At 38.1% G+C, this 12,759-nt stretch overlaps 2 protein-coding genes across 4 annotated transcripts in view; one reads left to right on the forward strand and one right to left on the reverse strand.

Moving 5' to 3' along the window:
* LOC141533470 (dystrobrevin beta) overlaps positions 1-12,759 on the forward strand; it is a 633,463-nt gene that overhangs the window by 560,225 nt on the left and 60,479 nt on the right. The gene's annotated exons all lie outside the window — the stretch shown is intronic.
* Positions 10,470-12,759, reverse strand: part of LOC141533473 (uncharacterized) — a 51,814-nt gene continuing 49,524 nt past the window's right edge. Inside the window, exon 4 of the mRNA XM_074252377.1 lies at positions 10,470-10,792. Within this exon, the coding sequence (XP_074108478.1) occupies positions 10,640-10,792 (153 nt within the window). The 3' untranslated portion in view covers positions 10,470-10,639. The remainder of the gene's footprint in view (positions 10,793-12,759) is intronic.

Raw genomic sequence — 12,759 nt, forward strand, 5'->3', positions numbered from 1 at the left:
TGGGAAAGTTGCTGTACATGAAAACACTGGATGCATAAAATTACAGACGGACTTCTGCACAATCATCGACTCGCAAAATAGTCTCATCGATCACATATTTCCCGACGTACACACACAATATGCAAATCATAAGTGGCTGGCAGAAAGAGCGATCTTGGCACCTAAAAATGTGGACGTCAATGGGTTAAATTTAAAGATACAACAGCTGTTGCCTGGGGACTTGGTGTCATATAAATCTATCGATGCAGTTTGCGATACCAACGAGACTGTGAATTATCCAATTGAGTTCTTAAATTCATTGGATTTGCCAGGCATGCCACCACATCATTTACAATTGAAGGTTGGATCTCCGATTATTCTACTTCGAAACTTAAACCCACCACGGCTATGTAATGGCACACGATTAGTCATTAAAAAATTAATGAAAAACGTTATTGAAGCTATCATCTTGAATGGCAAGTTTCAAGGCGAAAATGTGTTGCTGCCACGAATCCCTATGATTCCTACAGATGTGCCAATTGAATTCAAACGCACTCAATTCCCAATTAGATTGGCATTCGCTATGACAATCAATAAGTCACAAGGCCAAACATTGTCTGTATGTGGCTTAGATTTGGAAACACCGTGCTTCTCCCACGGACAACTATATATGGGATGTTCTCGCGTGGGAAAACCGTCCAGTTTGTTTGTGTTGGCTAAAGACGGACTAACCAAAAATATTGTACACTCTATTGCGCTAAGAGATTAATTTTTTTTTTTTCAACTGCCATGATTGATAGTAAAAATATAAATATTATATTATACTGAAAAAAAATTTAGTCGTCAGTTGCAGCGTAGACAGGTTTCAGTCTGTCGATGGAAATCGCCGTATTTGTGCCCTTGAGATTTACGATGAAATATTTTTTGTGTCGAGTGATGACTTCGTATGGGCCTTCATAAGGTGAAGAAAACGACGGTCCAATTTGATCGTTGCGTACTAGAACGTGGGAACTTGAGTTGAGGTCTCTGAAACAGAAAACAGAACGTGTTCCATGACGCGACGTTTCGGCCGGTGCCAAGTTATTTAAATGAGCTTTCAAGGCGCGGACGACGGTTTGGGCATCCTCGTGTTTGTTCGACGGGGTTATTAATTTACCCAGTAAACGAATAGGCTCACCGTATACAAGTTCTACTGGTGTTGTTTGAATGTCTTCTTTCCACGCAGCGCGGAGACCGAGCAGGACTGCGGGTAATGCGTCGAACCAATTGTCGTCATGGCAAAGTAGTGCAGACTTGAGCTGACGATGAAGACGTTCCACCATGCCGTTTGCCTGAGGATTATACGCGGTTGTGCGCAGGTGTTTTATACCGAACATTTTCATCAGCGATTGAAACATCGCAGAGGTGAACTGTGCTCCTCGGTCCGACGTTTTTCTAACTGGTACACTGTACCGGGAAATCCAGTTGTTGATTAGGGCGTTTGCCACCGTGTCGGCGTCTCCGTCTCTTAGAGGAATGGCCTCTGGGAAACGAGTAAATTGATCGATGATCGTGAGACATTTGTTATACCCGCGAGACGCTGGTATGATGACGAGATCTATGTGGTATAATGGGTTTTTCGACCTCGTGCGTTCGCGATAAGTCCGAGATAAATAAATTTGGCCTATCTGCTTGATTATTGTTGGGCGCCAGGAGCTAGGCTCCACTCACGTCTTGTTCGGCTTACTCGGACCGAAACTCTTCGTCGGGGTGGCGGGTAAAAGGTGCAACCTAAAATAAACAGGAACTAGGGACGATCGTCCGGGTACTAATAATTCGCCGAAATCTTAGTATTAATTCTAATTTATTGACAAAATGAAATAAATAGTCACCGGAATAACAAAATCACAATAATCAATGTATCAAATTTCGCATGCCGCAATTAATTCAATAATTAATAATTAACTTCGACGAAGAACAAGCCGCAAGCATTTAATTAACAAAATTAAATGTCCAAAGAATCTCAATATCAAAATCACAATTCATCCATTAACAATAAAATTCACAAAAATAAACCAAAATCGGATGTCGCGATTAATTTAATAGATCGTAATTAAATTTTTGCAAGAACTAAAACCAACGTCGCATTTAAGTTCAATAATCATTAAATAAGTCCAAAAAAAATAACCGTCGCAAAATTTAACTGACAGTAATTATTTGCGTCACACAATCAATTGTCGCACAATGGTTTTCTTACTAGTAATGATTTAAATTGACTATAAATCTCATCGCAAATACTTTAATTGTTAATTAATAATTAAGTCCACAAATTAATCGTTGCTAAATTGTGTAATTAGTAACTTGTAATTAACCAACAGTTTATTTTATCGCAAGAACAAAAGAAATCTAATTGACAATAATTAATTAGATTAGGCAGATCAATCGTCGCACAATGATTAGTTAATAATCAGGATTAAATTAAATAAAAAAAATTCTTCAATACTAATAATTCATTAAATCCAACATATTATTCGTCACAAAATTGTTTCATTACGAATACTTACTTAAATTGGATCAATTAATCGTCGTAAAAAAATTTTTAATCAATATCAATTAATTAGATTAAACAAATAAAGTGTCCTTGAGACCTCGGACCCGTCGCAATAAATGTAGCTATCCAAAATACGAATGGAAATTGTTCAAACAGATTTAGCGTCAATTTCCTTTCTAATTAAATCGATTGATTTTGTCAACACAACATTCTCAACCGGCACATTACCCGCACGACCGAAGCTCAATAATCGGGATTATGACAGTAACACATAAGAATGTGAATAATCAATACAACAATTATTTTTGGTACCAGAAATACCTCGTGGGATAATCTCCGGAATAAATGCACAAAATAAAATTGAAATAAAAAATAAAAAAAATTAACAACAACAAAAAAAAATTAAGTCACTCGTGAGCTTCTTCTGAGTAGGTGAATCCCACGAGCTTTTTCAAAGACGAGGCCACTTACCCCGGTAGAAGGCGTCGTTCTCCAAAAAAAAAAATTACAGCAATTAAATATTGTCCGGGCTGGGTCGCACGGCTCCGTCGTCCTCGGCTTCCACGTCGAATTGACCCCCGCGTTTCAACACGGTGTGATGTACAAAAAGAATTTTCCAACAATGGGAAGGGCGTCGGTCACAATAGTTGACAAGCAATTTTCACGTCGTAGTCGATTGCTCAAAATTATCGACAATCCGTCGTAAGAATATTTATAATTATTCACGTCGTCGTAATAATTACTTTAATCAATAAGTAACAAAAAATAAACCAGTGTACAGCAACTGACAAGAAATATCGCAGTGTAAAAGAAACCTCAAAATATCAGCGTCCGTTTATTGTAGCGGGAGCACGTGGAAGAAAGAAGCATGGCTTGGTTGTTGCCCGCCTGGCTGCACTCCCCTCTCTCTGGACACTTGATTCGCTTGACGCTCCAGAGATGGCTCTGCCTGTCCAATTTTCCAATATCGACTTATTTTGATCTATTGACTGGAGCATTGGCTAACTTATTATCTAACTTAAATTGTAAACCGCAATTCAAATTTATTTCGCGCGCAGTTGAGCTTCGATCGATTTTACCCGCGCGAGGGCGACTCGGTCGCGGCGAATCCAACCAATGACCTCCCTCATAACTAGGAAATTTCTTTATTTAAAAATGAAATTAAAGTTAAATAAGAACCAACTGACTAACAGGTGACTCTAAAAGCGGCCTGTTACAGTGGATATGTTCGAATCTCTGCGTTGGAAGATCGAATCGAGCGATTGGAGATGTCACATGCCGTGTAAACTTATCACGTTGACAGTTGATGCACGCTTTGGCCCATTCTCGACAGTCTTTCTGGATAGATGGCCAGACGTAACGTTTGCTTACTAACTTCTGTGATGCTTTAGAGCCCGGATGTGCAAGAGAATGCAGGGCGTTAAAAACTTTTCTTCGAAGTGGACCTGGAATGTATGAAACATCACAGTGAATCGCGGCTGGGTGGTCATCGAAGATGATACGTTACCACTGTAGTGATGTCATCGCGTTGTTGAGTAGATCTCGTAGTTCAGGGTCAACTCTATGAGCATTTACCAGCTCATGTGTCATAATTGGTATCAACACGGCTTCGACGCGTGACAGGGTGTCTGCGACGATGTTTTCAGGTCCAGCAATGTGTCTAAAGTCACTTGTAAATTGACCAATGAAGTCGAGACGTCGAAATTGCCATGGAGAGGCCCTTTCAGTACGTTGCTGGAACGCATGAAGTAATGGTTTGTGATCAGTGTATATGGCGACGTGTTTGCCTTCAAAAATGTAACGGAAGTGTCGTACAGCTTCGTAGACTGCGTGAAGTTCACGGTCATACGTCGACAGTTTTTGAAGTGAAGGCTGCAACTTTCTACTGAAGAAAGCCAGTGGCTGCCATTTACCTCCAACTTGTTGTTGAAGAACTGCTCCGATGGCTGTGTTGGAAGCATCTGAAAATATCGCCCATGGCGCGTCGATTACCGGGTGTGCGAGCAGCGTCGCTTCAGCCAGTGTTCGTTTTGCGTCGTTGAAAGCTTTTTGGAGTTCAGGAGTCTCTATTATCGGCGTTGAGTCTCTTACTTTTGGACCATCCAGAAGTTTGTTTAGTGGCGCTTGGATTTGGGCGGCGTTCTTGACGAATTTTCTGTAAAAATTAATTGTGCCTGAAAAACCACGTAATGCCGAAATAGTACGAGGGAATTTAATGTTAGAAATTGCGTCGATCTTGTCGGGCAACGGCTTGATACCTGAATCACTGACCATGTGTCCTAAGAATGTTATCTCTTTTTGTCCAAAAAGTGACTTGGCTGTGTTGATGACGAGGCCGTGGTCCTCTAGTCGTCGACACAGGATGCTTAGGTGTTCTAAGTGTTGATCGTCGTTTTCGGATGCGATTAAGAAGTCGTCGATGTACGGAAACACGAATGGTAAGTCTGCTGTGATTTCATCAACGAATCGTTGAAATGATTGCCCAGCATTACGTAGTCCGAAAGTCATGTACATAAATTCAAACAGTCCAAACGGTTTGATGATCGCTGTTTTCTCGATGTCTTCTTCGGCGACAGGGATTTGATTGAAAGCTCGAACCAAGTCAATGACGGAAAATATTTTTTTTACCGTGTAATGTCGCCGTAAAATCCTCAAGTCGCCTGACTGTTTATTTGTTAGGTACTGTGCGGGCATTAAGAAGGCGGTAGTCTCCGCATGGTCTCCATTCTCCGGACTTCTTCGGAACGAGATGTAATGGAGATGCCCACGGACTCTTAGATGGTCTCACGATACTGCATTGGATCATTTTTCTAAATTTTTCTTGCGCAATCTTGAGTTTGTTCGGCGCAAGAGGTCTCGCTTTACCCGAGATTGGTTGTCCAGGCGTCTTTTTGATGTAGTGGACGGTGGAATGCTTCCTGGTCGTCGCAGTACCATCTGGTCTGGTAATAGACGGGTGGTTCGCCAGCAGTTGTGATAGACTGTGTCCCCATCCACTACCTCGATGCAATCCATGTCGGACGCTATTGAATTGACGTTTATTTGGAGACCAGTAGATCGATCACGAAGTTTCTTGTTTTTCAGGTCGACTAGCAAGTCAAAGTGACTTAAAAAGTCAGCACCGATGATTGGTTTCGTGACGTCAGCGATGATGAATCTCCACGTAAATTCACGACGAGCTCCTAGGTTGAGCGAGAGTGTAATAATTCCGTAAGTTTCGATGAGAGAGCCATTGGCTGCTTGTAATTGATAACCGACGAGCGTCGGTTTGCACTTCAACCGCTGGTGTGGATAAATAGAGAGATCTGAGCCAGAATCCACGAGATTTTGTGTATTGGTGGCTAGATCTGTGACGAATAGGCGGTGTGAAGTTGTCAGAGAGTCGCTTCCCGCCACTAAGGACTCCCTTTTGCGTTTCCCGCAAACTTGCATCCGGCAGTGCACTTGTAGGATTTATTATCAAATTTTGCGTGGTAATAACAGATGCCATCCTTCAATTTGCCTCGTCCATTGGACTGAGCTCTGTTTTGGCGGTTACGTGATTTAGAACCTCCTCTGGGTCGGTTCTAATTCGCTAGTGCGGCGACGCATTTTGTTAGCTCAGAGATCTGTCTCTCAAAAGCCGAAATCTGAGGGTTCGAAGACGTAGAGGCTGTTGCGACGGTATTTTGATTCACGGGGAACATTTCATGAATTTTATCAGCCGTTTTGGCCAAGTCGTCGGTGGACGTCGTATCTGGAGACACTGAGATTAGCTGTTGAGTCTTTTTTGGCAGGTTTGACATCCATCTGGTCATATATATATATATATATATATATATATATATATATATATATATATATATGTCGGAGAGTAAAGTACAGTGGAGTATTTTCTGACGAAGCGATGAGAATATTCTTTAGGTCATTTCTATTTTTAGTAATTTTAAGAAATGTACTGTTACTTTAACATTTTGTAAAATAAGATATAACTAAATTATTCTATTGCAGTAGGCTTAGGCCTAAGTAGGTACATGGTTGTCAACGTAGTCGGGATCCCAGGTCGATAGGGGTATCATAAAATTAATAAGGAAAAGAGAAATGTGCAGCAGGCAGACTATTTGAGAATAGTTTTTTTGAAAATACAGTCTTGCTTTGAGATTGAGATCGAACAGACGTCCTGGTGATCGCGAATTCGTTATTTCCTAAGTCTCGGTCTATCGCAAGATATTATTAATATTGTTTAAATTCTACATCGAGTTAACCGTGTATGAGTTTGTCCATTTATTTTTGTAATTGATCTTGTTGTAATTGTGAATATTAATTAATTGTAATAATAAAAATGAGTGAATCACAAAATACTGAATCTCCAACATTAACTCCTTTCTCTCTGACATCAGAAGTGGGATCGTTTCCATCTGGTCCAGCACCCGATCAGTGGAGTTCATTTCTTGAACTTATGAAGAATTTCTTATCGAAGCCGTCTTCGACAAAGAACAATGTTTCTTGACCGCGGTTCAATCCAGAGAGTGCGGGATCGGATTCTAGTGCATGGTGTTCAGCAACGGAATAGTGCTTGTTGGAAAACCCTCTCCAAGGAAGCGGATTGATATCGGCGCTTAGTAAAGCTTTGGAAGGCTCAGCGGCTCAGTGGCTATCTCAAGCTGCAATTCCGGGTATACAGTGGCCGCAATTAAAAGAACTTTTTGTGTCACGGTTTCGTGGACAGGAAACTGCGACAGCGATCGTGCTGAAACTTCACCAGGAGTTACCAACCAAGGATGAAAGTGTCGGTGCATTCGGCATTCGACTTCGATCATCGCTGAAGGCCCGCTGGAGGTCTTTATCGGTCGACGAAATTATCAATGTGGTTGTGCTTGCGCGATTGACTGACCTTGACAATCGGGCGGTGCGCGTGGCATTGACTACCGACTTCAAAACGGAAGTTGACTTCTTGAGTGAAATGCGAGGCTTTTCCTACACTCAAAAAAGACCCGTGACAGCGTCAGATGACTCTTCTGTACCGGATTCGAAACGTTTTAAGCCAGCGGTGTCGTGAAGTGCCATTTTTGTGGGGAATTAGGTCACAAAAAGTTTCAGTGTCCTAAACTTAAGAAGAAAAATACGGACCAAAGTGGTAACTATCGTGGCAGCGGAAGATCACCCTCTACATCGCGCTCTGTGACGTGTTTCAAATGCGGAGCTGCTGGTCATATTGCGCCAAACTGTACGGCTCCTGGTAGCGGTCGTAAAGATCCAGGGAACAACAAGGACAACGTCGGCGTCGAACGTCGTGTAAATCTTTGCGCAGTAGCAGCTCCTACTAGTATTTTGAACCATCTTGATGAGTCGTTTCCATATTGTTTTGGTTCAGGTGCGGAATGCTCACTAATAAAAGAATCGATTGCCCTTAACTTTTTGGGAAAAAGAATGAATGATTTGGTAATTTTAAAGGGTATCGGAAATGATGTTGTAAATTGTAATTTGCAAATTTTATCTACTGTTATTATGAATTCGTGTACATTAGAGATTCTTTTTTCGCGGGAATTTCGCAGGCATTTTGTAGAAGTCGGTCATTTTGTTTTTCGTAGTTTTTCTCTGAAATTTTTTCCGGGAATTGTTCGTGGAAATTTTTCCCCCTCCACTCATAATTTTTCTCGGAATCCCCCTCCTAAATTATTTTAAAAATATTTTTTACATCAAGACGATGACGTCAATTTCTCAGAATTTTTGGATTTTCTGTGGAATTGATGACGTCATCTAACGAGTTTGAACTTGTTTTCAACCAATCCGAGTGAAGCTTGAGTAGTAGGGATAATGCTGTATAATTACGTTTTTCCTAGAATTTTGGACTTTTTGTGGAATTTATAACGTCATTTAACAAGTTTAAACTTGTTTTTGACCAATCAGAGCAAAGTAGGTGTAGTGGGGATACTGCTATATAATCTAGCTTAGATTTCACAGCTTCACAGTCTCTTTGAAGAAATCACCGTGTTATTATAACCTATAAATTGAACACTGTTCGTACAGTTTTGCTTTAAGAGTGTTTGTGCTGATATATATTTTATCTGTTAAGACAGGTTAGTATTTTAATGAGCTTTTGTTAAATATTAAAATTACGACTTTGTTTATGTCTTGAATAAATTATTAATTATTAATTATTATTATTAATAGTCTTATAATTTCTGGAACCATGGATCTTGAAGCAATCGACAAGGTTAATCGTCTTGAGGATTTTTTGCCTACCAAGAAGCTTGCTGACTTGAATGTTAATAATGAATGCCAAATTTCTGAATTGAAGATTGTCAATACAAAATTTGGGTATCGTATTGTTGCAACTATTGATGATCTTTACGTTGTATTTTTGCCTGCTAGAACAGTAAAATTATTAAAAGATCCTGAAGACATAAAAAAATTCAACGTAGCAGCGCTGAAAAAAGAACTTTTTTTATTGTATCTTGGTGGTCAATTTCATAAATTTGAATTTTTACACAAAAACCAACATTAATTTTTATACTTGTTGACTGTTTTAATAAATACGCTTCATTAATAAATTTTCATCTCCAATAAAATTAAAAATTCCGTTTGTTTTTATTTATTATTTTAAGTTTTATTCACTGCGTTTTACTTGCCTTATGTGCATCTTAAAGAGAAGAAAAAGGAAAGGAATTATTGAAAATAAAAAAGAGTATTATTATAAAATTTTTATTTTTTATAAAAATAATAAAATTTTATTAAAAACACTTCCATAGTTTATTTTATAAATACAATAAAATTTTATTAAAAACACATATAATTTTCTTAAGAATAGTGAAAAACTAACCTCTTCTTGCTGTCATATTTTTCTAAAATAATTATAAAAAATAATAAATAAAATTCAAAAGATAGCAAGAAGAGGTTAGTATTTTATCACAATAAATGCATGTACTCAAGAAACTAACCTCTTTTATTGAAATTTTATTTTTTTTTAAATAATCGAAACAATGATAATAATGCTTGGAAAAATTTCAATAAACGAGGTTAGTTTTCTCTTTCCGACTAGATTGATTTGGTAATTGTTGATTGTTGATTTTTAACTATTTATTAACTGTTGATTATTAATTTTTGATTTTTTAATTATTTATTAACTGTTAATTATTGATTTTTGATTTATTATTTGTTGATTATTAATTTTTGATTTATTAAACGTTGATTATTAATTTTTGATTTTTATTAATTGTTGATGTTATTGATTTATTTATTGTTCATTCATTCATCGTCAATTTTATTGATTTATCAATTGTTGATTCATTAATTGTTGATTTCATTGATTTGTTATTGAATTTTTAATCTTGATTTTTGTTTATTCATTTTTATTTTAAAAAATTATTTAATTTTTTAAAAATTTGTTAAGAATTTTTTTAAATTTATACTAAAATTTTTTTTTTTTTTTTTTAAAGGAACAAATGCAAATTCGACAAAATGTTGAATCCTTATTGCATGTTATATACATGCTGTTCCAAATTATTTGGAACTCTCAAAATGTTTTCAAGAAGAAGGTCCTGTTGCATGTTTTGAGGCTGTTCCTGGTAGTAATAAACGTTTTGTGGTTGATTCAGGTCCTGAATTATTTGTGGTTGATCCAGGTCCTGAATCACTTGTGGTTCAATGTTATTGTTGTTATTGTTTTCCTTTTCTTGAACATTTGAAGAAATCAAATTAACCATTTCTTCGTCATACAGTGGAGGTAAAGAAAAAATATCGGCAGCAGCATCATAATTATCATCATCATAACCTTCATCGTTATCATGATCACTACCATCTTTCTTTGAATCGTCATCTTCATCATCATAACCTTCATCATTATCATGATCACCACCATCTTTCTTTGAATCAGCATCGGAGTCAGCATCCATAGAGTCGTCAGCATCGGAGTCTGGAACACCATCATCTTTCTTTTGAATCATTATCGGAGTCAGCATCTATAGTGTCAGAAACATTATTGTTAGACGCGTTGCTAGCCAGCAAGCGTCTAACTATTTTATTACAGATGACATAACAGTCAAGGTTAGGGATGGGGCTGTCTCCTGGTATCCTGAAATACCAGAGAAAATTGGTGTTATCGATTCTCAGGAGAGTCGGCACCCCCCCCAACAATGAAGACATTATCATCTATTGAGGTGTCAGATTGCGTGTACAGACGAATCTGTTCATTAATTGCTGATCTGACATTAGCTGTACTGCCTGCTTCCTCCACCCAAATTTTTGGATAGACCAGGCAGTACACCGCCGCACAGTGACTTTTGTGGCATAAAATTTTTCAATCTGAAAAAATAAATCAAACAAACAATCAACAAAAATAAATTTTAAAAAATCAAAAATAAAATTTTAAAAATGAAAAAATAAAAAAATAAATTTAAAAAAAAATCAAAAAATAAATTTTAAAAAATCAAAAATAAATCAAACAAAAAATCAAAAAAATTGTGGGGACGCATGCGTGAAGATTTACTATAAACATCGAGTGTAAATTCTCTCTTACTCTTTTACACAAAATAAATAATCTTTTTGTCAAATAATTAAGTGTTGAATATAAACCACGATTAAAACTTGCGAACTATCGGTGTAGATTGAAAATTATCACGACATTAGTTGAATAAACTCTGTATCTCCACGTAATACAGCACGAGACCACAATGTAAGGTTAGAGTGACATGTCTTTGATAAACACCAGCAGCAGTTCTGACTCCACGTCGATAAATTCAACCCAGGTAGAACACAAACGTGACGTTGAAGCAACCTCCAGCATTGTACCACCGGTAACTACACCAGCAGACAGCAAAAAGGTAAAGAAAAGAGGTCGTCCTCCTCTAGTCGAATTAAGGTTAAGAGAGAGAGAGAGTTACCTCGTTAGGAGACATAGACAAGCTACTAAACATACTCAAACGTCCGAGAGAGAGCACGGAAAATATCCAAGACCCAGAACTGAAACCGGCAAAACACTTAAAACGCCGCAATTCCATTGCCACAATGTCACCCGAAAACGTTACAACGACAAACCAAACAGATAACCCCTCTACCCCTCAACAGCCAGAGCAATCACCTGTCGCAACTCCACCAGACTTTACTAAAATTTCTAATCAAGAATCATTTAAGTGGATAGCTGATCAGTTTATCGCGCTGTTCAAATCAAACCAGACATAATACGTGCAAATCCAAACCAAGATCGAAGAATCTTCCACCTCAGTCCACTCGCAGCTGAAGACACTGGATCAAAAATTCTCATTATTATCAGAAGAAATTAGTGGCCTGAAAGCAGAAAAGGAACTGATAAAGCGACGTTTACACGCCATTGAATCCGGTAAGCCTTGTTCCGATCCCAACACATTTAACAATATCTTAATCCCAATTGCTTCCAGATTAGAGTCAGTAGAGAAGGCGGTCAACTCAGTCTCATTGGAGACTGAAAAGGAGGAAATACAACCTCAACTTGAAAGAATGCAGAGAATCATCGATAATCAAGAAAGCAAATCTCGTCAACATAACATCATCATCAAGGGATTTAAACCGACCAGTGCTAATGCAGACGTTGCCTCTTTCTTAGAATCTTCTTTCAACATACCCAGAGCTGAATGTAAGTACATTAAACAAATAGGTCAAACAAAGGATCGCTATGTGGTACACTTTGACAAGCCGGAATGCAAAGCACAAATAATGAAGGCCAAAAAGGCGGTTCTGAATAACTCGGGCATTTACATCGACAATGACTTAACTCCGTTGGAAAGTGAAGAAGCCTTTGAGATAAGAAAAAAGATCAGAGAAGAAAAAGAAAAGGGTAACAATCCTAAAATTTATTCAAATAAGATACTAGTAGAGGGAAAGACGCTCAGATGGGATAGCGTGGCCAAAAAATGGGTAGAGAGAGCAACAACCCAACACCCAAACACTTTGAAATCAGTTACACGCAAGTCAAAAAACTGATAGCCGCTAGAAGAGAGAGCCAACACCCTGCCAATCTCATATTTTGGAACTGCAAAGGATATAACAACTGTGAACACTTGCAATTTCCAAGAGAAACATGCTTCATTGATATCTCTGAAACATGGCTGGGTAAACCACCAACAAGTCAACCGCACTGGACAAGAGGCTTTAAAAGCATTTGGTCCAATGTTGACAAACATGCAAACAGAGGAAGAGCAAGTAGTGGTTTACTCATGCTCATAAAAGAAGAACTTACAACTAACATAATTGATATTAATAAACACTGGATCATCACCCAAGTCAAACATCAACTA

This window comes from Cotesia typhae, unplaced genomic scaffold (genome assembly GCF_013202065.1).
Source record: "Cotesia typhae breed Kobodo isofemale line unplaced genomic scaffold, CoteBio_Ctyphae contig_9, whole genome shotgun sequence".
NCBI lineage: Eukaryota > Metazoa > Arthropoda > Insecta > Hymenoptera > Braconidae > Cotesia > Cotesia typhae.